This window comes from Haplochromis burtoni, unplaced genomic scaffold, assembly GCF_018398535.1.
Source record: "Haplochromis burtoni strain Fernald_Lab_line unplaced genomic scaffold, NCSU_Asbu1 Contig_8, whole genome shotgun sequence".
NCBI classification, from domain to species: domain Eukaryota; kingdom Metazoa; phylum Chordata; class Actinopteri; order Cichliformes; family Cichlidae; genus Haplochromis; species Haplochromis burtoni.
Genome location: NW_024582369.1, coordinates 2,277,474 through 2,304,861, shown reverse-complemented (window position 1 = coordinate 2,304,861; position 27,388 = coordinate 2,277,474). Strand labels below are relative to the sequence as shown.

Sequence of the window (27,388 nt, the reverse complement as noted above, 5' to 3'; positions counted from 1 at the left end):
TTTTCATATTTCATATTGACCTTGGAGGCTAGATTAAACTTTTAATGAAAGCTGTCAATAAAAACCCACCCTATGCTATGAATCTTTTATAACTAAATATGAGAAGTTGATTCTGGCCTGGCTCATTATTTTTGTTATATCAGATCTTTAAAGGGACATGTTATGCTTTTTTTCTTAAAAATACTGTTACAATTGTGGATGCTCACAATAGACATAACCTGACCTCATTATTTGACACGTTGGCTATGTGCAGGTTATATTCCCCCAACAGTTCCCACCAACAGCTGAACCCTCACACCCCAGTGTTTCCAATCAATCAATCAATAATAATAATAATAATAATAATAATAATAATAATAATAATAATAATAATAATAATAAAAGGACCAGTTCTGAATTTTATCTTAACAAAGCTAAACACAAAAGAAGCTTCAGTAAAACTATTATTTCCTCTTCCAAAATCATTCCAAGTCACGTTAGGTTCACTTTATATTGCACACATAGTTGCCAATATCTGACCATCCGTAGCTCCACAGTTTGAGAACCAACAGCTAAAAGAGTAGAATGATATATAGATATAGATGTAACTTTGGTTCACACAGAATGACGCACACCAGCTCACAGGGGTTATTGTTCAAAGGCTCACTTATAATTTATTAATGTTCTCGCCACACATCCGCAACAATCCTGCATCCACATTCTGAACAGATGACACTAACGGAAGAAAAATAAATAAAGAAATCACATCTTGCAACGATGTTTGTGAAATGCAATTCATGGCAATGTGCGAACTGTCAAATCTATATTCATCTTTTCTTGAATACACTGGAATTTCACTGGCCTGTCTGACAAAAATACTCAGGATTTACAGCATAGTCTCGAAGGACTCTAAAGTCTGAGAACTAATAATCCTTTCTGATAGCAGCAAATCAATTGATTATCTCACTCAACAATTCTGCAAGATCACATAGATTTAAAGTTGATGCATTTTCATCTTTGGTGGTTAGGCCTTCATTAAAGTACATATTTTCTGCATTAGTGTTTTAGTCACAGGGATCAAATTAGCCTTAAAAAAATACTTCATGTCCAATAACTCTTATTACATTACATTGACAAATAAAATAAAATGGAAAAAAAAAATCAGCGACTTCTCCCAATCTTAAAGATGAACTTCCAGTTATCAATATAGTGTCGTGTAAACCATTGCCACCACAGACCTCAGTAGGGAGATGGCTAAACAAGTGTGAACACTGCAAGAAATACTGAGACAAGGATTAGTGTTTGATTCTTCAAATTGATGTCAGTTACAGAGCTGGCACTGAAACGGGATCAAATCCAAGTCGGGACAATATCAGAGCGACAGGCTGAAGAGAGGTGGGGGTGGGGTAGGGCTGTGGGTGGGATGAAGTCATTTAATAAACATCGGAGTGCTTGTGTTTCATTGTGTTTGTGTGTGCAGCTTGTAAGCATATGTGTCACGAGTTCTGTGCCCACTGCTTCATAGAAGGAAAGAAAGAAAGAAAGAAAAAAAAAGGATTTTTGTGAGAAGCACAAGGCTCAGGGGGGAGGTTATGGCCACAGGGAGAAGAGAGAGCACCAGGCTCTTTTGTTGTTCTCTGCTCTTGGTCGTGTCAGTAGTCCAGCTGTTAGCCACAGGTCAGTGGAGTGAGACACTATGCCAGGGAGCGCTGACGAGGTTTGATTCTAGGATAGAGCTGCAAAGCAAACAACAGGAGAAATGATTTATTATTATTATTATTAGTCACTGAAATCTTTGATGAATTCTTGTTTTGCAATGGTACATGTAAGTGGCATCTAACTAAAAAGTCAAAGAGTCAATCAGCTCGAGGGTAAATTTTCATTTTTGCTTAAACTTAAATTTGGATAACAAAGCTGAAATTTGATTGAAAAAAAATTGAAATGGGGATGGGAGGAGCGACGTTTACCCCCAGCAGGTTGCGGGGAACATAGCCCTCATTGTCCTCGAGTCGTGCCCACCACCACTCCGTTTCGCTGTCGTCTTGTCGTCGCAGGATGGTGATGGCGTCCCCCTCACTGAACGACAGCTCGTCCGGATTTTGGGCTTCATAATTCCACAGAGCGTACACCGTCCCCTTGTTCATTACGCCCAGCTTCTCCTGAACACCTGCATGTAAGAGAATCCAAACAAACAGTATAATTTACAGTTCAGGATACAATCAGGATATTTAAGTATAATCTTGCATTTGCTACATTATTTTTATTACAGCCTCAGCGATTAGACTCAAAGGATTGGAAGTCTTTCTAGAATTTGTACACACCAATTGGTGTGATGTTTCTCACCGTATAGAAACTGGGAACACTGGAGGTAGCCCTCTTCCATTTCCTCGCATTTATCCGCAGCAGTCTCCACATCGCTAATGGTGCTAGCAAAGATGGCGGCCCCTGACTCGACCAACAACTTACAGAGATGAACACTGTTGCAGGAAGCTGCACAGTGAAGAGGAGTCCTGTTGAAGCACACACAAACACAAAATATGGATACAACAGGTCACGTAAACCTTCGCATTCTGCGTCATCATCCAGTTTTCCTGCGTATGAGGACTCACCATCCATCACTGTCAGCAGCATTGACGTTCACTCCAAAATCCAGCAGGAACTTGACTATGTGGTGATGTCCCGCGCACACTGCGTTGTGCAGGGGTGTGATGCCTTCGTCATTGGCAGTGCTGGGATTCTCCACCTGGAAAAAGGAAGGACCGGGACAAAAAAAGATGAGTGCTTAAACTACATTCACATATAAAACAAAGTCTATAAATAGAATCAGAACACACCTCATAGATGATCCTCTGGACCAGGTCAAATTCTCCCTCCAACGAGGCGTCCAGCAGGAGAGCCAGAGGGTTAAACTTCACTCTGAAGCCATGACCAATGCGGTCAGAGTTTGGTTTTTTTAGGTTTGTTCGCTTCTCCTGTAATAATAGAGAGGAGGGATGAGCCTTTGAAGCACTTTTATTTCTTTGAATAAAAGTCTTTGTATGTGTGTCTCTCACCAGTGGTTGTGAGACCCCTGTGCCACTCTCCTCTGGAGTGGTGACCTCCGGCACAGGGCTGGGCAGCGCCGCTTCCGAGCCTCCCACGTTGTTGTTGCTGTTGTCTTCTGATCCCTCGGCTTCAGCAGGATCCATGTGTCCTCCTTTTGGTGAGGCCACTGGCTCATTGTCATTAGCATCAGTAGTGGCAGGGGGAGCGTCAGAGCCCGGCTCCTCTTCGCCTGGTGTTGGCGCTACCGGAGTTTCTGAGAGGAGATTCCCATTGTCTGTATCAGCCAGAGGGTCACCTCCTAGGTATCCAGGAGGATTACTTGGTTGATAAAATGGTGTTCCATTACCTGCACCACTCCCACCTCCAGATCCACCAACTCCATTTCCCTCTATGCCTCCTGCAAGAGTGTTGAATCTCTGGTAGAGCAGTTTCTGGATGTTGGGTCCGCTGGGACCCTCTGGTTCTGTGATGGAGCTGCGCTTCTTCAGTGGTCTCGGAGCGTTGGCCAGCTTTTTACGGAGCACTTCGAGGTCAGCGTCGCTTTGGTAGCGCAGCGGGGAATGTACCATTGGCGTCAGCTTGGTTGGGCTGAGTGGTCGTGGTATGTTCTCCACACTGGGAGGAGGTGCTGACGGCTCGAGGTGCTGGAAGCTCTCATGATCGTCATATTCTCCGTCTAATGTGTCCTCACCACTGGGTTGGCCTTGGAGCAATGGGAAGGCCCCTCCTGACTGACCAAAAGACAGAGGCGAGGGAGGCGTCGAGCTGGAGGGGAGAACAGGCTTCCCGTATACTAAGAGAGAGCAGACATGGTAGAGTTAAGGTTGAGGGCATTGATGCCATCATTACTTTCATTATTAATTCACTTTTTCATTTTGCTTATAATAAACAAGAGTTGGCAGTCTGAAATGCCAAAGTTAAAATTGTCTATCATATGTCCTCAGAGCTTGCGTCGCCCCTAAAATTCCTTTTATTTTTTCACACTTGAAAACTTAAAAGAATTTGATTTATATGATATAAGTATATCCTCACATTTCAGACTGCAACTAACTAAATATTCTCAATTTCTGGGCAAAAGATTCATAGAAAACTGTCCCAAAATCTCAGTTCTTACCTGCTTTAATAGCAGGCTTTAGTGGCTGGCTCTTTGGCGCCAACTGCTGGAGGTACATGTGATAGATGGAGCTAGAGTTCACGGTAGGTGGGCCCTTTCGGGGAGACTGAGGCCGTGATCCTCTGTCTGGGATGAAGGGACGCACTGCCACAGCTGGCGGAGGATCCAGTCGTTCACTCATTCCAGAAGGAAAGAGCGGTGCATTAGGCTGGAAGGTGGGGCTTGGTGGCACTGAAATACGCTGCTGGATCTGCTGGGAGGACGAGCCTGTGGCGGGGGGCACACGGGGCCAAGCGGGAGCTGGTGGGTTTGGGAGTGGGCGAGGTGGGGGAGGTGCATCTTTACGGCGCTCCAAGGAGCTGGCTGAGTTTGCGGAGGTGAGGTGGGATCCGTATGGTGGTGGCTGCGGCTTGTTGATGGCTGGGGAGGACACAGCCATTTTGGAGTCTAGCACCTGTGAAGAAGCATACAGGCATTTATCATTAAAACAGCTGTTATATGCAGAAAAAATTGAAAGATTCACTCCTTCCCACTGAATAAAAATCCATCTTCAGCAGCCAATTTACCATATGTGCAACTGGTATCATACAGGCCTAGGAGGTTGCCGTGGTTACCCATAATTTGCATGAAACATGCCGACGTGTCTCAAAAATTAGCCATTTTGCTCTCCAAGCTGTATAGAAACTCAGTAAAGTGCAATGCAGATGAAAAGCAGAGAGCATTCACTTTCAAAGTGAAGGTTGTGCCTTATAACTGAAGCTAACATGTTTCAAAAAATGTTTTTTTATTTTAAAGACAAATGCTCTCCATTTTCGGTTCCATTTGCTTTCAATGAAAGGAGTTTAGGAGGACGTACCTTTTCTGCACTTGGAGCACCAGGGGAGCCTGAGGGAGCACTTTTGCCCTGGGTATCAGTCCCTGAGTCTCTTCTCTCAGGAGGTTTTAGAGTTGCACTGGGCTTGCCTAGAGTAGGCCAACCAGTTTCATTAGCTATGGCATAAACAGGACACAGTTAGTGGAGAGCAAAAGAAAGAAAAGATCACACAAGTGACTTGAAAAAGCATGTCCATCAGCACTAGTCTTAAACGGCAGCTTTTTCTTGTGACTAAGTGCACTGTGTGGAATATTAGTGATGACATTTCAAGACCACTAGTAAATATAATGTTGTAAACACATAAAACAACTATACTGTTTTGACCGGTATCAACTGGAGGTCAGGATTTTTTTTTTTTTTTTTTAGATGCCCATCCTATTAACCAGACACAATAAAGAAACCAAGAGCTCGCTTTATGTTACATTTATGTCCATCACTGATAACAAATAGACATCGATCCAAGGAGAAGATCTTTCCCATGAGCTCCCCCACTCTCACACATCAGAAGGGAGATTTTCTTTATTTCTTTTAAAAGTACAAACTGCATCAAATTAAATGTTTCAAAAGGCGCCGCTGATCAATAGGATCAAAATCCCGAGCCTTCACATTAGGTAGAGGAAGGAATTTATGCATATTAGTATGTTGCTGATTTTAGTCACGTAGTGTTTAACTTAGTAACTATTATTGGTAACTACAATGAAAGTTAAGATAATCTGGCTAATAACAGATAAGAATAACTGCAGAAAATGTGAAACTAAAAAGAAAATATGCAAAATTAAAAATAAAAACAATTTAAAAAAAAATAGTAATTTCAAACAGAAAGGACAGCGTGAAAGGAAAGAAAAAGATGACAAAAAACAACAGAAATAAGTGCTGCACACACAAATTATAATAACCGTCACAATCTGTCACACAGCAATAATGCTGGTGAGTGATGTGTTAAAGATGTACATAAGTGCTATCATATATTAGTAGACCAGAGATTTTGACTTGTTATAGTAGGAAAGAACAGGTAGAAGAAACTTTGTCAAAAATCATTCCATCAGCTGTGATTGTAATCCACGAGTGTGTAAACATGCATAACGATAAAGCCATTGAACTGGCACACCTAAAACAAATGCACTACTTGTAATGTTATAAATCACAGCTGTGCTTTTCCTGCTATAACAAACCAAAATGTTTTACAATGAAAGAAAAGTCTAAACAGTTACAATAAGGCAACACTATCCAGAGTCTAAAAGGGAAAATCTGGGTCTGGTTCTTCTCAAATTATCAGGCGTGACACTTAAAGAGTGAATCCTATGATATTTTAACATGCACAGGTTAAATTCCTCGTGCATGTAAAGTGTTTCACAGCTAAAAGTGATTCTCACAGCTTAGCTGTTAGAGTTTGGCGCGAAGGTTAAGGTGGCCGCAGGCCTGGGAATGAGGTGAAGTTAGAACAAAGCCACGATGTTATGGACTGCTTTACATGTTAAACTGACGAGCACTCAACTCAGCGAACCTTCTCAGAAGTGTACGAGAACACACAGGACCAGCAGCGCTTTGCCATCAGTCATGTGAGGCATGATATCAGCTACAATCAACAGCACCAACTTCGTGCAGCTTATGCTTTTAAACAGCACCCCAGTACTTTCAAGTCACTGGCAAATCCACAGAGGAATCTTAATGACCAGTCAGTGATTTATGGATTCAGCCTGAGACAGTTGTAGCAATTTACCCATCACAGCAGTGAGTGATTAGAGTGTGGGTGGCTCATGGTGTTACTGGGGAGAGTTCTTAAATACTCAATTAGTCCACGCAATAAGAAACTCGATTAGATGGAATAAAAATTGTATGATGGATTACATTGTTGTAATATGGAGGGAGAAAAAATGAAATCTGGGGCATGCTGTGGATCCTGTGCTACAATCAAGACAAGGTTCTGCAGGTGCCATCCTTTTGCTTATGCAGCGCTGTGCACTCACGGGACGTGCCGTCAGAGCCAGTGGAGGCTCCAGGGCCCGGGTGTGATTCTGGAAGGGACGGGGGAACCGGGTCCACAACGATGTCTAAATCAGACACTTTCCAAGGGCCGGGAGGCTTTCGCACACCGTCTGCCCCAAGAAGAGTCATCCCCCAACCAACCCCCACACCCAGTGAGACAGACATCACAAAGACAAGACAGGATAGACATGAAAGAGAGACGGAGAGACAAGGAAGGGAAATACAGGTTACACAACACAGGAGAAGAGTGAGGTTAGAGAGGAAGGGAGGAAAGAAAAGCAATCACAGAAATCAAGCCCAAGTGGAGAATCAACTGAGATGTCAGGTAGGAAGGAATCAGTTCAGGCAGAGGAAGGAACTTCAGCAGCATGCAGAAAGTGTGTAGCTGGAAATGCTGGATTTATGATCTATCTGAACAGAACCCTGGATGATTGGAGGTTTCTGATACTGTCCAAAGTCTGAAATCAGTGATCTCACTTTCAGACATTCATGGCTTCGTTGACCAGCTGGCTCTACAACAGCGGTCCCCAACCTTTTCTGTGCCACGGACCAGTTTATGCCCGACAATATTTTCACGGCCCGGCTCTTAAGGTGTCGTGGATAAATACAACAAAATAAAACCAGTACTGGTACCAAAAGAGAAGATTTATTCATAACACACGGGAAAAAACCCAGGGAAACTAAGTTGACAATAAAAACGATTAAAAAAAATAATGCTAAAAACCAATAAAAACCCTGAAAAGCATTAATTTTACACCCGAGCCTCAACTCTCGAGGCCCAGTACCAAATGTCTCATGGACCAGGGGTTGGGGACCGCTGTTCTATAGGACCTGCACTCTCAGACTACATGTACTAAACTTGTCAGTGTTTTTTAAACATTTCTGCATTTTGTAAAACAAAAAATTTAAAAAATAGAAAATCTCCATGTGTAAAATGTTTGGGTTTAAACAAACCTGATTTAGTGCGGCCATGGTTGGCTTGGTTATTAACACCCAGAGTCTGTGGCTTCAGTGGATCTGGTGGTATGGTGTAGCCGCCTTCCTGTCGAGCCGGTACTGGAACCTGGATATATGGCCCGACAGCAGCAACACGACCCAGAGTGCCGGGAGCTGGCTGGGGAGACGGAGGCCCATTGGCTCTATTCAGCTATAATAACAGAGAATGAGAAATGTTTGAGATGTCAAAACAGCTGAAAAGCGAAAACTGTATAAAACTTTCACTATTCCAAGGGCTTTACAGCTCCTCTAAGAAGACAAATGAAAACGTTTCTTTGAGTATCTATAAAAACAGCATTTAAATGTTTCATTTTAAATAATAAAAAAAAAAACCCTGCAGTGTATAAGCTGATGTCTTACAGAGAGATAGAGGGGAAAAAAACAAAACAATAAAACTTTCAGAACTTTCCCGCCCCCAAAAATATGTAAACAGGAGATGTTAAGGGCTCCTAGTCTTACAGGGAGGTTCTCTTTTTGACGTGCCTCAGCTTTTTTCTTGTAGAGACGCTCCCTCAGCTCACTGATGCGCTTGTCCATAAGCGTCACTTCCATATTGCGCTTGTTCAGAAGCTCCTTCTGTTGCTGCAGCTTGCTGTTTTGCTCCTGATTCAACTTGTTTCGAATCTGATGAGTGAAGACATAAACAAATGCATAGAAAGACTGGACCAAGATAATCTGCTATCACTGTAAACGTAGCGGACCTTGTAAGAGTATGCACGACATGATGCACTAATTTTAACTCTGCATTACCTGAAGCTCCTGGTACAGTTTGCGGAGCTCCAGCGCTGCAGCACCGGTTACTTGGCCACCCAGGGACGTCTGTATGCCATTCAGCTTTCCTCTCCGCAGGTCCTCTAGCTGCAGGCTAAGCTGCTCCACCCTCAACACAGCTGCCTGCAACTCCGCCTGCTTCTCCTGGAACAGGCTGCTAACCTGCTCGATCTCAGCCGCTGCATTTAGGAGGGGGGGGAAAAAAAAGGAAAAGGATCTGGATCAGCACCAACAGACAGCTTCTTTGTTTTGGGGGGAAAAAATACTCCAAACCATTCATCAAAAATCAAATGCTATTCTTTTATTAAAGAAACGAAAAGATCCTCAAGACCAAGACGTTTCAGAACTCTTATTCATCCAAAGTCAAGAGTTCTGAATATAAAGTATGCACTGATATGAGATATAAATCTTCTTTCAGTGTCTGATAGACTGTGAAATAGCTCGAGCCAAGCGCAGACAACCTTTCTGTGAAATAGGTAACTATCTGATACTCAAATATAATCGTCTCTAAAGAGTGGTGGTAAAGTTATGCACATATTTTAAGTATACGTACACAGGTTGCCATTGATGACCTTGCTGTAGTCCACCTGGCCTCTCATTGCGCGAATCTTCTTGAGCTTGGCCTCCTGGCTCTCCACACGTTCCTTCAGCCTCTGCAGCTTCTCGCTCTCTGAAACGCTTTGCTGCTGACGTCGCTCCTGCTGCTTCAGGTAACGCAGACGTTGCTCCTTTGGAAAGCAAAGCAAAGAGTGATTGATTCACAGGGGAAACCTTCATAAAATAGTGGTTTTAAACTGTACAATTTGTATATCTTTATAGGTTAAAACATAAAATCCCAACACACGAATCAAAAAAAAATCAGCAGGGCACCACCCAAAGCTTAAAGGAAATCTAAAACTAGGCTAAATCGTTCTACTGAGTACATTAAGTGAATTTCTGTGCCGTGTCAAGACGGTCTGAAGGCTGAAGAAAGGGTCAGATGACTTCATCTCCGCCCAACTGAGAATTGCTCCAGTTAAAGTCCTAAAATAGGAAATGACAGGGCCAGGTTTCCAAATGACTGCAGGGCTTCAAGTGGGCCTACTTTTCAGACACCACAACAAAGGCAATAAATAGTCTTTCTATCAGTGAGTCTACAGCGGGCTTTATTTTGCATGACTGATCAGCATACCACAAGCACGGTGGTCAGAGTGAGTTAGTGCAATGAAAAGTCACAGAGTGACAAGGTAGGCTGTTTGTGCGACGTTCAGCTCCTCCTCCTCCATTGAAGGAGAAATCCTGATAATAGACAGTAGGAGGGCAGCCACCATTGGTTTGTGAGGTCCTTTTCCAAAGCCTTGATTTTTAGCAGCATATTTAGAAGCGCACTGCTTTTGGAGTATAAAGTGACTCTATAGTGCTTTGTTCATTAGCATAGATGCACAGACGCAGATACTTGGCATTGATTAGCCAATTTTCTTTTAAATAATCCTTAGAAATAGTTCTCCAGGCTTGTTGAGGAACATTAGAATCTCTTCGTTGGATGTTGGCTGCCTTTTGTTCTGTTCTGTCCCACACTGCTTCAATAATGTTGAGGTCCTGGGAGACCAATCCATGGAAAATTAAATGAAATAATGACAAATTAAAATTTGGATTCATCATTCCATAAGACCCGTTGCCACTCACTTTCAGTCCTGTTTTTTTTTGTAATTTGGCAATTTCTCTTTTCCTTCCTTAACAGTGGCTTCTTGACGGCCACCAAGCACAGCACTATGGACTGAAAGCAGTGTGAACTAAGACCATTTCTGATGAGGCTTCAGTGAATCATGATTGATAAACTGAGGATCCAGTTGCATTTCTCGGGTCTTGTGCCAGGTCTTTGCTGGATTCTTTTCCTCATCAAGCATGACTTGATGCAGTACTGTTCATCTGCATGTAGATCGTGTTTTAGGCCTGCCACTTCCTTTGTCCTCCACTTGTCCAGTTTCTTCAAAGAAAGCACACTGGACACTGAACAGGATATATAAAATTTTCTTCTAATAGTTCTTTGGGAATCATGTTTGTGCAAAAGTGCTTTTTTATCACTGTCAAATTGTGTAATATTTGCCATTTTTGATGGATTTACCTAAAGAAACTGGAGCAAATTTGTTTTTGTAGACTGTTAGTAACCGAGTGCCTAAAGATACAATTTAAAATTGGTTCTTTCCTAAGTTGTCGGCCCTGGCTCATCCCTTGAATTAGGTGGCTTTTTATGTTTAAATGATTCACAAGTTGGTGTTAAGTGGTTCAAACAAAACAAACATTGTGAAAATGGTCAGGTACAGGAATGGACAAAACATTGAAAGCCCTTCAGAAAGCCTAGAACACTAATGTGCAAGACCACTTTCTAATTATAAATATTAAGAAATAATGGGCGACTCAAGACTTGCACAGTACTGTAATTTGTCAAATAGCTGGACTATAAAATAAATGCCAAATTACCAACACCTCACAAACAGGTACTGACATGGGCCTCTTATCTTGTGTTTGTTATACTGGTATCTTTTTAATGACAATGTCACAACATTATATGGCTCGCATTGTGGTTAATTACAGGCCTAGCTAGCTGCCTCTGTGTGATGCACCCATATAACGTATGGTTACAGCTTACTATCCAAGCTTTCTTGCATTAGCTAATAACTTGACTCCACCCTACAGACTTTCAGCTAAGCACTTGACCTGCTTGTCTGAAAGTCAAGCAGGTCTTTATTGATAATTATTCACAAGGATGCTTTTCACAACTCCAGATAAAATCCTGATGATGTGGAGCTGCAGCTGGTTAGTGAATAGCGCTAATTCCTGTAAAGACTTGAGTATCATTTCTGACCGACTGGACAATCCTGGCACCGTGACTCACACTGCATCCAATCTCATTCGTTACATAATGGTTTGCCCCCATTTCAGGTCACGACAGACTCTTTGGATGAGACGAGTGCAACAACATTCCACTTTCTCTCCGACAGAGCGGTCCAAGGCTGCTTTGTGTCCTGAACTTGATTGAACTAATGCCCAGGCTGTGTCTGTGGCATCGGACTAAATGACACACCATCAGGCCAAACCCTGGCCAAGGCTATGATTTGTCAGGTCTGCTATGTTACTCAGTTGAGTTACTGCAACAATTTTTCAGTAACACATCCCAGCATAAGAACATTTACTGACTTTACCGAAACACAAACATAATATGAACTGCAAAAAGACGAGAAATATGGACTCACTTGTGCTTCCAATTAACACATTTTGTTAGCATAAAACAAACTTTGCATAAAAGACCATGACTGTATTTGGAGGAAGGATTCGTGGTAAGAGAATGAAGCTGCTGATACCTTTGCAACGAGCATCTGCTGCTGAGCCTCGATTTGCTGCTGCTGCCGTGTGGCCATCTCCTGCAGCTCCGACAGCGTGAGCTCCACACGCTGGCTGCCCACCTACACACCAACACAGGAACTGGTCAATACACTGAAATCTTCCCAACTACTCTTGATGTTGAACCACTGAGACTGATGATTAATAATGAGTTTAATGAAGGTTTTCCCTTATAAAAACTCACACATGACAATATTTTAATCAGGAAAAAAAGGCTAATTTGACAAGAAAAATATGACTTATAATTCCTGTACTAAAAGGTGACCGATTCAGACTCAAAATTACATTACATTATGCTCGACTCTCAGCCAAAACATTAACATTTAACAGCAGAGTTGTTCAACATCTATAAGCAATACCTTTGTGCTTTTTTACACCAATATTCAGGTAAATGTTTGATAGCACTCTGCTATGATAACACAAAGGTCAAGTCAATAAATGCAGAATAATACGGGCCTGCAACATTACATAAGCCAAAAATATTATATAAGAAAAAGAAGCTGAAAAACTAAGCACAGAGAAATAGGTTACGAAGAGGAAAAAAAAGCCATTTGCAGAAATGATTTTAAAAGATGTCTGGATTCAGTAGCCAGAGGGTCAAACTGCAGTAGACTGCACAGTACTGAGAGCTGGGGACTCTTTCTCCAAAACAGCATCATTATGGGACCTTAATTATGATGGAGAATCAGTTAGTGGGCAGTAGGCCCGAGCCTCTGAGGGGCAACATGTCATTTGGTGTTTATACACACACAGCATAAGCTTCGTATCGTATGAAGGCATTACTGGAGTAAAAGAGTGGAGCTGTGACCAGACACGAGGCTGCCACGTTACTCAAGCACACAAATTACCAGAAGTCGGTTTTGTTACAGCAAAACAAAAACATGAATCAGTTTATTACATTTAGCTCTGGTTGTCCAGAACAAAGAGTTCCAGAGGTTTAGCTAGAGGAAGCTGTGTTTCCATACATAAAATAACCTGTTGTTGATGGCCAGTAACACTGGAGAGCTTTACTCTTTGATGACTAGGTGGACTGTAAATGTGCACAAGCTCTTATTTTGCTGTTATATTAATACACTGATCATGTTCATCGTTAAACAGAGCTCGGTAACTGACGTCACTGTGGCATCACTGCACAATGAATTGTTTGGCAGACAAACAAACAACTTCATTCTTTGCTACTTCATCGCTTTACAAAGTTTAAAAGAAAATGAAGTGTACAAAACTGAAGCTCTAAGGGGAAAAAGTGAAATCCAATCAGCGTCATTGCAGATCCTTACAATGTGTCAAAAAAACAAAAAGATTAGAGACCACAATGCCTCACGTACCCCTCGCATTCCCCAATATGTTTACCCATCTTGCGTGTGGTGCAAATGCCAAAAACCACAACACAATTTTATCATTTTAATTCCCACAAAGCACAAGTTCAGTTTAGCAGTGGCAAATTTGGAAATGTTAAATTTATATTTAAGATGAATATGAATGAAGAACATCAATTAACTGTATTTGCCCTACTGTTTTCAGCCAGAGGCAAAATTGTAGATCTCAGTCGTTTGCTTTCCTTTAGATGTGTATGTTTATAAATTTGAAACTGCTCTAACTTAGTGTCCAATAATTAATAATCAAATTCCTTAACAAATAAATAAATAAATACATACATACAATTTTACCCTCTGTTTAGTAACTCAGACTTCTGTTTACTACCACCACAAGTCTGTAAGCTCAGAGCTGAAAACCTTCTTGAAACTTCGAGTCAGCTGTCAGCCCAAAGCTTTGTAATGACCGGCGACACAAGCCGGTACTATTGATCATTTTTATTGACTGATCAGCCTGTGTCTGTCCATTACATTTTACATGCATAGCACAATCAAATGAGCTGAAGTCTGCAATTCACTTGTGTGTTTGTGTTGTTTTCTTATTGCTCATGTTTGTTGTCAGTGTTTGTCACTCTCAAACAATCGCCGTCACATAAGATGCAAAAGAGCAATGTGGTGTGTTAAGTTTTTTTTTTTTAAATATAAAAGTAACAAATCATAGCTTGCTATTCAACCAAGTGTTACAGCTGTAAAAGATAAGTGAAAGAGAGCCCTGCACAACCAAACGCTACTGCAGCCAAACCCGAGACACAGATCCATGCAGCAAACTGTCGACTACTGACGGAGAGCCTGAACAGAAATTTAAATGAGAGGTAAAAAAAAGAAAAGAAAAAAGGTTTCACCTCCAAGAAGAGTTTTCATGAAGTTGAAATTTTGGCACCCATGTGTTCTTCAAGAGCTCACAGAATAAAGGCAGGCTGGCTTTTCCCTACAGAGTTTTGGATTTCTAGATTCAAAACACTGACGACTACCTTTAAACAGAATACTGAGCGAACACGCTCCACCAAACTACAAGCGATATTGAAATGCTCCCAGCCTTTGCCTTTGGAAAGAGCACTGAGAGGGAGGAGACGATGCAGGAAATGTCATGGTGCCTTTTTTCCTTCAACAACAGACTGAAAAATGTAGAATCCTGGCTCGACTAGAGCTTAGTAAGAGGCATATTGTGTGTCAAGTGCATGGATGCTGGATCCAACACATATTTAAAGTGGTGGGGAGGACAATAATACCAACAACAATACCTGTAACTACTGCTCTGTTTGGTTAGAGGAGACGTGAAAAAAACATGCGTCTTGCTGGGAGTAAATTCAACTTTTACTTTACTCAAAGAATGCAACAGTAGTGCACCCACATAGACAATCTTTTACTCATTGGCATTTGTTAAGACTTTTAGTTATAAGGATGCCTAGAAAGCCTCATAAAGGCTGGAAGGGCAGCATGATGACTCGATCGAGATAGAGATGGGCAGAGTGGGGGAAGCCACTGGCACATGAACACGGCCATGCTCAAATGCACTCAAGCAACACTGCATCAGTGACAGTTCCTCTGAGGGAGAAATCGACTCTCTCGTGTGGCGAAGAGAGAGAAACGCCCAACTGAGCAGACAGCAGGAAGAGAGGACGAAAGCAGCCAAGTGCACGCTGATGAGGGACGCCGTTCTGCAGGATTTCATAAACCCATCTGCAAATTGTATACATTTGCCCACAACGACTGTAATTGCTTGCAAATGTAAAGTCTTATCAGGGTAACACTGGAGTAATTCCTGGGGATGTGTGCGACTAGTTGTCTGGACGTTTAAACATTGCTGTCCTTGCTAGTCGATCCCAGAAATACTAGTCTGTTAATAAAATAAGAACAATATGTTTAACAGCCAACAGCAACGGGACACCACCCGAGGATAAGGCTCTCTCTCAGACCCACTCTGCCTCCTGAGCTACAACCTACAAATCCTAAGCTATTAATTATAAGAGATTTCAAAGGAAAAACAGCAACCGAGAAACTGGCGTCACAGGCAGTTTGATATTGTTGCCTGGGAGAAAAAAATAAAATCACTGAAATTATTAGTAATTTTACTAGTCTTGACTAATTCAATTACATTTCTGGGTAGTGCCAATGAGCTGTAATTATCATTTATGGCAGCTAAAATGGTGATATAAAAAAAATGAATTGTAATCGTAGTATTCCCTACAGGGATCGCTGTTCTTTAAGATGATGATGATGATGATCAGCTCTGCTGGGCTGACTGAAAGCCTCTGGGGTTTGGGCAGCAGCAAGTGGAAAAGCTAAAGCACTGATCCTCTTAACAACCATTATATCATCCAGAGGGCCGACTAATATAATCCCCTAAATCAGATATTAAGAAGAAACTTGGACACAAGTTAGTCTCAGTACTTTGAATGGGAGGAGCCATTCAGTGTCTCTTTCGGTCAGTAGTGACACTAATGATACAGAGTGTGTCATTTGGTGCCGATCAATAGTCAATTTCAATATCTACACTCTAAAGTATTACACTGTTTATTTCTGAGGCTCTCTCCTTAAGCACATTACTCGTGAAATAAAATAAAGCACAGTAGATTAAAGCGCCAAGTTTAGGTTTATTTATTATACAAAGAGCTGTGGAGGAAATACACGCCTTTTAAACACAGAGTGCTCAAAGTTTTAAAAATAATATCTGCAACTATCCACAAACACACCCTTCATCTCGTGACCATGAAAGGTCCTTCATTACTCAGATGTTTGGGCTGTTTGAAGATTTTAATTTACCTGCTGAATGTTTACATTTTGTCCAAAGAGATAATCTGAAAGCTTCGGTACACATCTGCGTTCGCCCTGTTCCCTCTATCAGCAGGGAAACTATCAATAAATGCCACCATGCCACTTTCATTAGCAGCCTCATCACAACAGAAGCAAAACCGCCATGTTTGACAGATGAGGTGATGCTTCAGAGCTCGAGTTGTTCCTTTCTTCTATCCATCATTTTCAAAGAAGCTTTTTTTTTTTAATGCTTTTTTGAAAACTGTACCCGCCTTACTATTATTTAAGGCTCACCCAGGGTTTCTATCTTAAGACGAATCCTCTCAGCTTCTGTCATGATATTACTCCATCTTGGTGCATTCTTGACTGTAATTAATTCACCATTAATTCTGGCTAATCAAATCACTTTGATTTATCTGCTTCTTTACACATACTGACATCCATTCAAACCCATCTAGGTCTAACTAGAAACACATCTAAGAAAAAAAAAGCCAGCCTTTTGTGCATAAAACAACATGCAGGAAACATTTAGTCACCCAGTGTCCAGTTACTTTTAAATACTTGAATACTGGTTCTGTAAAAAGGACTATACCTCACACAGTTCTTTTAATACTGACAAAAAACCTCAAATTAAATCTGAGAAATGATATTTCACTGTAGAATTTATTTTTAAGTACAATGGGCTATGTACATGTAGTCTATGGATGACAAAACAGATCTTCTCAACAAAAACAAAGTTAAAAATTGCAGATTTTCTAGGAGAATATACAGAAGATAGCTTCTGGGTGCTTTTATGCTCTTGAAAACAAAATAAACAAAGCCTTCTTTCAACCCTGAAGGTTGAATTAGTTACAATTTCTTGACCGCAACACTTTCTTGTTGAGAAATCTGGGACAGATGGTCAGAGAGAGAAAGCTGTTCCCAGAGGCTGCTCTTATCGAAGTCATTCACATCTCTTAGTACACACATCCTTAAGCCAAAGAGTACATCAATGGGTACACCTGACAGGAAAACGCCAACAGTGTGTGGAAAAGGAACAGCCCTGCCACACCAGAGCAGAGATGATCCTCTGAGTTTGGAGTTAAAATCATATTATTACGGTGAAGCATGACCAAAACCCCCAAAACAAAGACACATGTACTCCCGTTTCATTTCTAGTGTGCTTTATACTTCTATCTTGTACTGTGAACTATAGGGCAAATGTTAAAGAACACTACACAGAGACAGATATTTCAACATTAATTCTCACCCCATTCTCATTGTGCTTGTCTCCGGTATTTCCACTTCTGCGACTCATTTGCTCCTGAGACTGCTGACTCCCTGAAAAAAAAGGGGAAAAAAAAAAAAAAAAAAGAAGCAGTCACCATAAATAAATAAAACCCGAAAAACCCAATACAGACATGCAGTGTACTAGTGCGACACTCAAGAGTGCAGGAGTGCAAAGACGAAGGTACCGCACGCAAGTGAAGATTCAGAGACAACCACCATTGTCTGAAATCGTCTTAAAGTTCACTGGTATGATTGCACATGACAGGGGGCTTTAAGAACTGGGACAAGCACTGCTAACTAAAGCCACCTACCTCATACTTTTAATAAATGTATAAAAATTCACAGCAGAGGACAGAAAACTGCCCTCTTTTCTGTAATTAAAAAAACAAAAAAAACAGGAAAGAATGACCTCAGCTTTTATTTGGTAGTTTATAGCCAATGTAAACATGATCGGGAAGACCACCAGGTAACTTGTAGTTAAAACATTACAGACTCAGGCTGATAATACTTAAGAGTGGATGTTACACATAGCTGTTTATGTGGCTCTGCTCTATCCAGACAGAAAGACAATGTAATTAATGTGCGTGGGATAGCTGGCAAACCAGTTATTCCATTGATATTCCCCTCTGAACAACCTTTGCTTTTTTAATTCTACAAAGCTTTTAAGAACATAACGACACTTCACCTATTTTAAGAAAGGCTAAACTAATATTTACAAAGCTCCAAAAAAGGAGAAAACAAAAACAGAGAGAAATCTGGGCTTTTTTGATGTGTAAAGTCTGCAAACGGCTTGGCTAGACTAGACGTGGCAGAAGAAAACAGAAAGAAAAAACACCAAGTGACACCAGTCTTCATTACAAGGAAGGCAGAACAGATGCCAAGAATTTCCCGACAGCTATCGACTCCACCCTCTACTGTTCAGCCTTCTGTGTGAAAAAACAAGCACACAGAGCAGAGAAAGCAGCAGACAGCACACACCTTGATCACTGCTCTCAGTTGGTGAATCTTCGTGCCGGAGGAAGAATTTGACTTCTTGCTTCCGAGGTCCCCATTTCTGCATGTGTTCATACATCATGTGCTCAAAGGGGATTGCTCGCTCTGAAAAGTTAAGGAAAGGTCGACCAGGTTCAGTCATTTACAATAGGTACACTGATTTTCAGCTAGCCTGGTACTTAAATGAACAAAAAAACACTTAACTCTAAAGCTCAGTGATTAACTTGTTATACAGTCATTCGGCACATCATTAGTTACACTCTGCTAGTACTGGGTTGGACCCTCTTTTGTCTTCAGAGCTGCCTTAAATGTTCAAGGCTCAGATTCAACAAGGTGCGGGAAACATGCCTCACAGTTTTTGCTCCATATCGATATGCCTTCCTATCAGCTCAAAGCAGTCTGGCCATTCTGCTTTGACCTGTGGCATCAACAAGGCACTTTCATCCAGACAACTGCTGCTCACTGGATATTTTACTTGCAGGGTATGTGGTAAATAATTTCTTGGATATGTATGCTGTTTCCCACTTTCCCAAACTAAGTATTACTTTACACATTAACACACTTTTAAATTCAGGGGAAAAAAGCATTTTTTCCAAGTTGTGAAATTATTTCTTGAAGCACAAATTAAAAAAAAAAAAAAATCACCACAGCAATTGAAAAAAAAACAAAAAAAACCTTTCTAGTCTCTCCTACTTCAAAGATTTTCTTTCTCCCAGACTCCTCATTTTTAGTTGGGCTTCTTAATCACGCAGGGCATCAAACTGCTTGTCTCTGAGTGTGATGCCACCTTCCATACATTTGCAGGGATTATGTGTGTGAATAATTCACTTTATGCTAATTCTGTTTACATCGTAGCCATACAGACAATCTCAGAATTAAAATGATGATACCCCGAGGAAGAGTCCACTGATAGAGATGAATATTTACAGCATAATGTGTATGCAGAACTGAAAAAGCTTGAGACCGGGACAGTAGGTAGAGAGGTTTTAGGAGGGTTTTGGGGCAGCCAGTTGCATTGTCAGGCCTCACATGACTGCATAACGTGAGGTCAATAAAGCGTTTTACTGGAATGCTGTTTTCAACTGAGCAGTAGGCCTTTAAAAACCGCTGATAACAAAGGGTGTGTCAGCACAGCGATGGTGATGGGACCGAGTGGAATCTGTTGTGACAGGGGTGTGAAGTACACTGGCACATAACCCTTTTCTCATATTAAAATTTGCTATGTGAATTATTTTATTCCATTCAGGTAAGCATGCACGGCCTCATTCAGCCCCTCAACTCGTTTTTTTTTTTAAAGTGCTTGTTTTTACATTAATAAAGAAAGCTAAAGGCTACTGTTTGAGAAAATGAAATTCTTGTGCATGCAAATGAAGTGTCTGGCTCAGCAATAATGGGGTTTCAGATTACTTCACCTTCAGGCATTTACAAGAGACAACCGCTGTTCCTTCTCTTTAACGTGGCAGCGAACTGGATGCTGCTTCCTATAAGCAAGGCAGCGCTCCCTGTTCTGAATATTAAGCACTTCAGCAGGTCCGTGAGAAAGCTTCAAATGGGTCTTACCGTTGCCTCTCCACACCTCGGCCAGATGGCAGCCGCTCTCGCCAGGCTCTTTACAGAACTCGACGACATCGCGGCACGTTGTTTCAGGGGTGATGGGCACCTCAGTCACGGCCTGCTCCCCGTCGCTGAGGTACACCGTCAATATCATCTGAAAGGAGAAGGAAGACAGTGAGGGGAAAACTGAATACAAGTGCTCAACAGTGAAATATGAATGACACAGATTACAATAAAAACAATGGAGTGTTTATGGATGAATCTTTACCCTCTCTATTGCTACAAAGCCTGCTCTGCTGACACTACATTTCCCTGTTGACCAGCCCAGACTGTGAGTTGGAGCTAGCATTGGACTCGTGTCTGTGCCTGCCAAATTTCTGTTTACTATGATTAGTGTCTGACATAGCACTGAACACATAAAGTATGAGCTGAAAGGTAAAACATATCAATACATGCCTTCACATGTCTGTGTCGGCTCTCAGCTTCCACCAGTTTTTGAACAACCAGCAGTTAAATCACATCGACTTGATGGGTGTATGATCTAAATGATAGCCCAAACTCTTAACTCTAAAGGACTGGTTAAAAAACTCTAAATCTGAAAAGACTGAATGAGAAACAAAACATAGCCGATTTATCATCTTTACGCTTTATAATGAGCTATGAGTAAACTTCAAGCTGCTTCAAGTTCTCCTGCATTAATCAGACATCACAATGTCTGCAATGTGCATGTCACCTTTTGACTAAGCTATTAAGAATGAAACTGAGCAGCTCAGCAGTTGAGTATTCAACTAGTCATTTAAGTTTCACATTTACACAGTAAACATAATATGTTGTTGTTGCTTGTTTAAAAAAAAAGACATGTCATATTACGTTTCGTTTTATTACTACACGAAAGCATGAAAATAATAAGAAAATATATCTTGGGCAGTGATTTTTTTTTTTTTTTTTTTTTTATCTGATCTGGCTTCACACAGACTACCTAAATCATAACCCATTCACAGGTATACGATCACCCCCTTTGGACTTTCTTGTAGTTAAGATTTAGTTATTTTCCCCTCATGCAAATCAACAGACAATCCATTTATTCAGAAAAAAAAAAGCCATGGTCACAGTCACACAAACTCTCAGTGCTACCCCTCAAGGATAAGGGCATGGAAAGCAGCCAATGCATAAATAAATAAATCCCAAAATCCAGATCGTCTAAGATGTTAAATCATTTCTAAGACGATTCGGTCACTGCAAAGTACTGAATCACCGGGTTAAATACATTTGTAGGGCATGTTAATCTATGAATTTAGGTTGCTAACTATGGGCAACATTTTTTTCTTCCATAAATTGACAAAATGTTTCTAGGCAAGCATGTTTTGGATCCTATAATCTGATTATTCAATATCTATGTAGAATAAAACTAACAGCAGGATAAGAGGCGCAATAGGTTTGAATATTTTACTTGACAAAAACATTTATATACCTTGTTTAAACCAACAGACTTTTTTTGCCCTGCGGGAGGTGACACATGTCTGCACTGATTATGGCAATCTCCTCTATATTCATCGCTACTGCACATCACCACAATATGGGTTTTTTTCCCCCCTCCTGAAGCGTCAGGCAGATTTCCACTGTTTCCTGTGGGACAAAGCACTCTCGAGTGTTGAGGAGTGCCTTCCTGTTTCATGTGACAGGCCTCACTCGCCCCTCGCCTTCTGTGGCATGTAACAGAAAAGCGACACTGAGAGGAGTTTAGCGACCAAAAAGAAAAAAACAAAGAAAAACTTCTGTAACAAAGAATGTTTTGCAGGGATGCTCAAAATGACGTAAACGTGTTTGAAAGGATTGCTTGGTGCATGCTAGACTCAATTTCAACTCTTTCTCAGTAAACAAAGAAGAAAAGCATTTGCTTCCAAGCCGTCCCACTTCGGCAATTTTTATACATGTTTCACTGCTTTAAAAAACACCAAAACAGGGACAGCCTATGCCTAGAAACTTTTGAAGTGTGATAAAGAAAAAAAAAAAAGAAAAAAAAAAGGAAAAACCTACACTATGGCTTAGTTGTAACTCCTAGAGTTTCCAAGAGTACAATGGGAGGCAGTCTTCAGTTATCAGATTCCACCTCCCACTTTATTTCTTTTTTTAACAGACCTTTTTAATCTTTCATTCTTGATTTAAAAAAAAAAAACAAACTAAAATGATTACGGCTGGGGTTGGCTCAGGTTGCACTAAACCACATTTTAATTATATTGCTAGAGGTCTAGGCTGACAGGGGACCTCCCATAATGCACTGAGGACCTCTATTCGCCTCTCTTTCATTTCCGACACATTTTTTGACACTCGCTCTGTCTTTTATTTCGCCCCTGCAAGTTAAGCTTTTACATTTCCATCCTTATTCTGCAGCCATCTCTTCTTGTCAGTTATGGGGCCATCTAACATGCTCAGTGTTTATGCTATGACTGACTTCTAGACAAAAAGGCTTTTTATTTACATGCAATAAGGTTCAAAATGCCAATTTAAAGCCCTCAGTGTCAAAAAGAGGTAGAAAAAAAACCCAAAACTCTAAAGTGAAACAACTAATACATCACTGGAAAAGTGAAGAGATCACAAATTTTTCAACACTGATTTTGCTGACTGGCTTTGACTTTGCTAAATTACAAATAAGTATAAGATGAAATGTTCCGTGTACATACTTTGTGTACACATGGCTTCATGGTGCATTTTCAATTTCACAATAATTGCCAGCAAGCACTATTGTCATATATAATCTAGCTTTAGTCACTGAACCTACCTACAGATAATTACTCCAGGAGTTTCTCCAAGACAAAGTGACTCATCCTTTGTAATGATGCAACTGCATGATTCACTGACATTTTCTGCAGCAGCCAAAATTAAACGATATGATCTCTTGTCCTAGAGATCCACTTAGTGACTATGAGAATCAACAACCTGCATTTTCAGACAAGGATGGTAAAAACATAGAACTAATGCTGAGACACCAGGAAATCCCTTTGTGGCTCTGCGCTGTTTCTTACAGTGTTAATATGAGCTAATGGATGACCTTTTTGGGACTGCATATGCAACAACAACGTTACTGGGGGAAAGAAATTAAATCTGAATGATCTGAATGAAACCTCAAATGGGTAAGTGGTTAAGATGGATGGATGGCAGAAAGAAAGAAAATCTTTTCTAAAAGTGTGGCAGGGGGTGCTACAAGCTGCATAATGACATACAACACAATACAGTAAAAAAAAAAAAAATATTGAGGCTACTAGGCTGCTAGAAAGAACAACAGCTTGAATATAAAGAAGACTAAGGCATTCTTATTTGTATTTGTTATACAACAGCTTCTAATATCCCTTATAGATTAAACTAAAAGGAGAAAAATACTATAAAATCCATCAAAATCTGCAGTTCTTTTTTTAAAATGACAACACCACAAGCCTGCATTCTGAATATCCTTGGCAGCATACCAAAACAAGCCTTTAAAGATTAAGAACACATAATTAATCAATCAGACAATATGAGGTGAAAATTTAAACTAATCACAGCACCTGCAGACTAAACTACACAGAAATCTAGAAACTACTAGATATATCCAAAACAAAACAGAAACTCTGATCCAGCTGAGTGATCACTGGGGATACGAACCACCCTCACTAAGTTGCGTCTGCCCATACTCTTGGCTCTCTTGGCCGCCCTCCGTTTCCTCTTGATCTCCCTCTTTGGTGGCCGGTGATGTTCCTTTGCCCAGATGGGGTTCTCCTTGGAAAGGCTAACGAGGCCACGTAACACTATAGTCACAAATCTCTTCATTGTGGCACTGCCGCTTTTGCGGGCACGAGACTTAGATGTTATGCCATCCCGAGCAGACCTCTAAACCCGACAGTGATGCGTGCATTAGAAAAGTGCTGCAGAGGAGACTTGAGAGGAAAAAAACACAAGCTGCATGTGCAGTTCGAGCAGGGAGGGGGGAAGAGAGAGAGAGCTTGTGTGAAACAAACAGCCAGCGAAAGAAGGAGAGAGCAAGGGAACAAGAGAGTGTCACAGGGTGGTGGGTATGGATGGAGGAAAGTGATGGGTAGTAATTTTACTGGAAAAGTGTCCCTGGGATGTGCCTGTGGCTGCAGCACCAACAACTCCCTGCTAATGAGAATAGTTTGGCCACAGCTGTGACTGGCAGGCAGGTCAACACCATCATGCAGAGCCAAGAAAGAGATTATGCTTATACTGGGCTGTGCATGACTCAAAGGAGTCAATGCATTATGCTACAGTGGGCACCATCTGGAGATCATTTAACTTCTGAGAGGGAAAAGGCATCATTTAGTGCCCTGATCTCCAGCACACATCAAACATTTCCTCACATAAATCCAGTTACTTACTTATTCTTAAAGATGGGCCCTGAGTAGAGGGAAAAAAGTTTAAGCACATTACTGTTTTTGTCTATAAACTTGAACCATTTAAACAATCCTTAAATGTCATAAATGTAAGACACTGGAATACAATACTACTTGCATACTCCAGCTGTAACCAAAAACACAAGTAACTGTAACCCAGCAGAAGCCCAAATGTGTGGTAAACAACACACTATGATAAGTATTGGTCATGAGTCTGTATGGTAATCTGGTCAGACACAAACACACAGCTTAATCACAGCTAAACCCAAGGAGGCTGTCAAAGTTGTCTCTGACATTCTGGACTAATAGTCCATCTCATACTGCCCAAACTTGCCAAAAACCACTCGTCAACCGTACGGAGGAAAGACGAGACAAATGATGTGAAACAAACAAACATCTGAGTAACCGTGATTCCTGCAAACTACAAAATTATCAAGTTTTTTTTTTTTTTTAAACGTTCCTTTAGTCGGACTTCAGCACTCACCCAGTGTTTCATGTTGGTTTAACAAATTTTATCTGGCTTTGCTTTTACAGACTTATGTAGATGGCTCTTACATGTCTAATACTTACGAAGTGCAAAAGCCTTCACTGTTAAATTTTATTTGAAACTGTGATAATGCATACTAATATTATTATTATTTTCCTTTTACTTAGAGTCGTTTTTAAAGTGTATTTTTTTAAATGAATAAAATAGATCTATCAGTCCCAAACGGAGGGAACTTGTTAAATAAATCAATTTTGATATAGTCATACCCAATTAAACTTGATATTTTTACTTTTTAATGATAATTGTTTTATTATTTCTAACAAGTATATCTACAAAAATGTGAATGCAGCAATAATATGCATTGTTTACTTTTTCCTGTAAGTCAGGCTCTGCCTGGTTCCACCGCCTGAGATTAATGCCACTTGACAATCTACTCGGCTCAAAAGTTCCCCTTAACAACAGAGCATTAGTCGACGCAGCCACACAGACCTAGATCTGCCAACGTCTCATTGGCTGCTGGATTCACGCGAGAACCAAGCGGCTCGCTGCCTCTCTGCTCGACTGGCTCTCTTGACTCTGATAGCCTGTTGGTGCCACAGGGTACAGCTGTCCACCGAGGCAATGGTAGTAACTGAACCTGAGAACTGCCGCAAATATGGACTTGCTTCTGTTATACTTGGTACTTCTGGAAATGTACGAGCGTCTCTGGAATGGTGATCAAGAACTATACAAATTTACAGCCAACTTCAAACCAATAGTCGTTTGGAAAGACATAATACCAAGAGTGAATCACCCCCCCCCCCCCCTTTTTTTTTAAAATGACAAGATCTCACTGAACTGACTGTAAATTTATCCCTTGCACGAGTTCATGTTCCGCTCTCGATTCCCACAGTCACTGCCTTCTCAGCACTAAAGACAACAAAAGAGGTCCCAACAATGCGCTACTCCAATAGGGTTGCCAGTCAGGTATTCTTTTCCTTGCAACACAGAGCTTCTTGAACAATAACACCAAGGTAAAAAACAAACACACACACACAAAAAAACAACAACAATAGAATGAAAATATTTGTTGGCTTAGCACACCTACTATACCCACAGCTTTAAATACATCATCCATTGTGTAAGAGCATTTTTTGTAACACGAATGAATTACAGTACGATTATCACAGAGATAGTCAATCATACTAATCTGACCTGCCCTATTGAGACACACAGCGTTATAAATCTACCTGCTAACACTTGATAAGATGTGTCACATTCTGACAGAATTTAAAAACTGATCACATTGTGTTTATAATTTAGGATCCTTTATAAGGTTTGCGTCACTCTTTTATTCTCACGAAAAAACTGCTGTGAAATCATAAAAGCCATAGTAGATCATTTAAAAAAAGACAAGACTTTTATGACTAGGAGCTGATCTGCCTTGAGATTATCTAAGCAGCAGTGGGAAAAGCAAACAAACTCATATCAGTCGGTTAGAACTTGAAACGTGTGTGTATGGGCGGTTAGTGAACCATATTTCTGTTTTTATAATAACATATTTAGGAAAAGCCCCACTCTTACATGTTCATGAAGTCCCCTAAATGCTAAATGATACGCTACATGTGCACTTACCGGCATCATATTGGCAACTCTGCGGGATCACAATCAGCGGGCATCGGCAAGCTGACTTTTGACTTCCTCGCTTATCTTCTATGGCACCAACGGAGAGTCAGCAAAGATCCACCTTGCTAGTTATGGGCTCCGATTAACTCCAATGTTACAACCAAATGGGCCTCAGTCCTCGCTGTAGACCAAAAACAGCTAATTACTTGAAGTACTACAAAGCCAAACACTTTAAGACATCTGACTCATACTACAAAAATAATATGTAATGTCACCAGCCGCAGGTATCAACTTAAATTGCCCAGGCGTGGCTCTGTGCAGCGGCTGCTGCTACAAACAAGCTAGCTCGCAAAGCAACGCCGAGGCAAACGAAAAGGCAATTACATGATATTACTACGCAGTGTCTGCAAATATACTCACCAATGTCAGAGACGAGTCATTGTTTCTGCGAAAAAAATCTCAGCTCTGCTACAGTGAAAGGCACGCAGCTAACCCAACCAGCTGTCAGCCAGCCAGCTAGCGTTATCTCCCCCGGTAAGGTGGTAGCTGTGTTAGCTGGAATCAGAGATGGCTAGAGGACGGTATGCACGTCGATGTCTCCGCTCTCGTCGGCCCTTTAGCTTGCATTGGCCGAACATCGGCACGAGCTGTCGACAGAGAGGGTGGGGTTTTTTTTCCAAAGGAACAAAAATAAAGGTTTAGTTCGTTTTTTCTACGTAGGCAGCGAATCATCACAAGCAGGTTAGCAGTGCTAGTTCACGAAAATACACATAGCTGGAATCCAGTTGTTGACGGTAGGAGGGGCAACGTAGAAAGTCAGGA

General features: G+C 41.0%; 1 protein-coding gene across 4 annotated transcripts; it reads right to left on the bottom strand.

Annotated features, from left to right (window-relative positions):
- Positions 1 to 627: 627 nt before the first annotated feature.
- Positions 628 to 27,388, bottom strand: ppp1r13bb (protein phosphatase 1, regulatory subunit 13Bb). 4 transcript variants are annotated; one of them, XM_014338206.2, is made up of 20 exons: positions 26,987 to 27,387; positions 26,576 to 26,747; positions 20,096 to 20,243; positions 18,521 to 18,640; positions 17,523 to 17,593; positions 12,107 to 12,208; positions 9,319 to 9,493; positions 8,745 to 8,944; positions 8,454 to 8,618; positions 7,953 to 8,145; positions 6,980 to 7,108; positions 4,995 to 5,128; positions 4,139 to 4,592; positions 3,371 to 3,817; positions 3,033 to 3,277; positions 2,814 to 2,951; positions 2,589 to 2,722; positions 2,323 to 2,489; positions 1,947 to 2,146; positions 628 to 1,715 (listed from the first exon to the last, which is right to left on the bottom strand). In XM_014338206.2, the coding sequence occupies exons 2-20, from the start codon at positions 26,582 to 26,584 to the stop codon at positions 1,674 to 1,676; spliced, it is 3,273 nt and encodes a 1,090-aa protein (XP_014193692.1). In that variant the 5' UTR covers positions 26,585 to 26,747; positions 26,987 to 27,387; the 3' UTR covers positions 628 to 1,673. The 4 variants fall into 4 exon arrangements, with proteins under 4 accessions (XP_014193692.1, XP_014193690.1, XP_014193688.1 ...); XM_014338204.2 differs by having other exon boundaries at positions 3,033 to 3,817; positions 8,478 to 8,618; positions 26,987 to 27,388; XM_014338202.2 differs by having other exon boundaries at positions 3,033 to 3,817.

Excerpts from the sequence above, each read along its gene's own strand:
- ppp1r13bb (XM_014338202.2), bottom strand. Across the intron at positions 8,619-8,744 it reads AACTGTACCAGGAGCTTCAG|ATTCGAAACAAGTTGAATCA; the intron begins GTAATGCAGAGT and ends TTCACTCATCAG. Across the intron at positions 5,129-6,979 it reads TGGCTCTGACGGCACGTCCC|CTAATGAAACTGGTTGGCCT; the intron begins GTGAGTGCACAG and ends TTTATGCCATAG.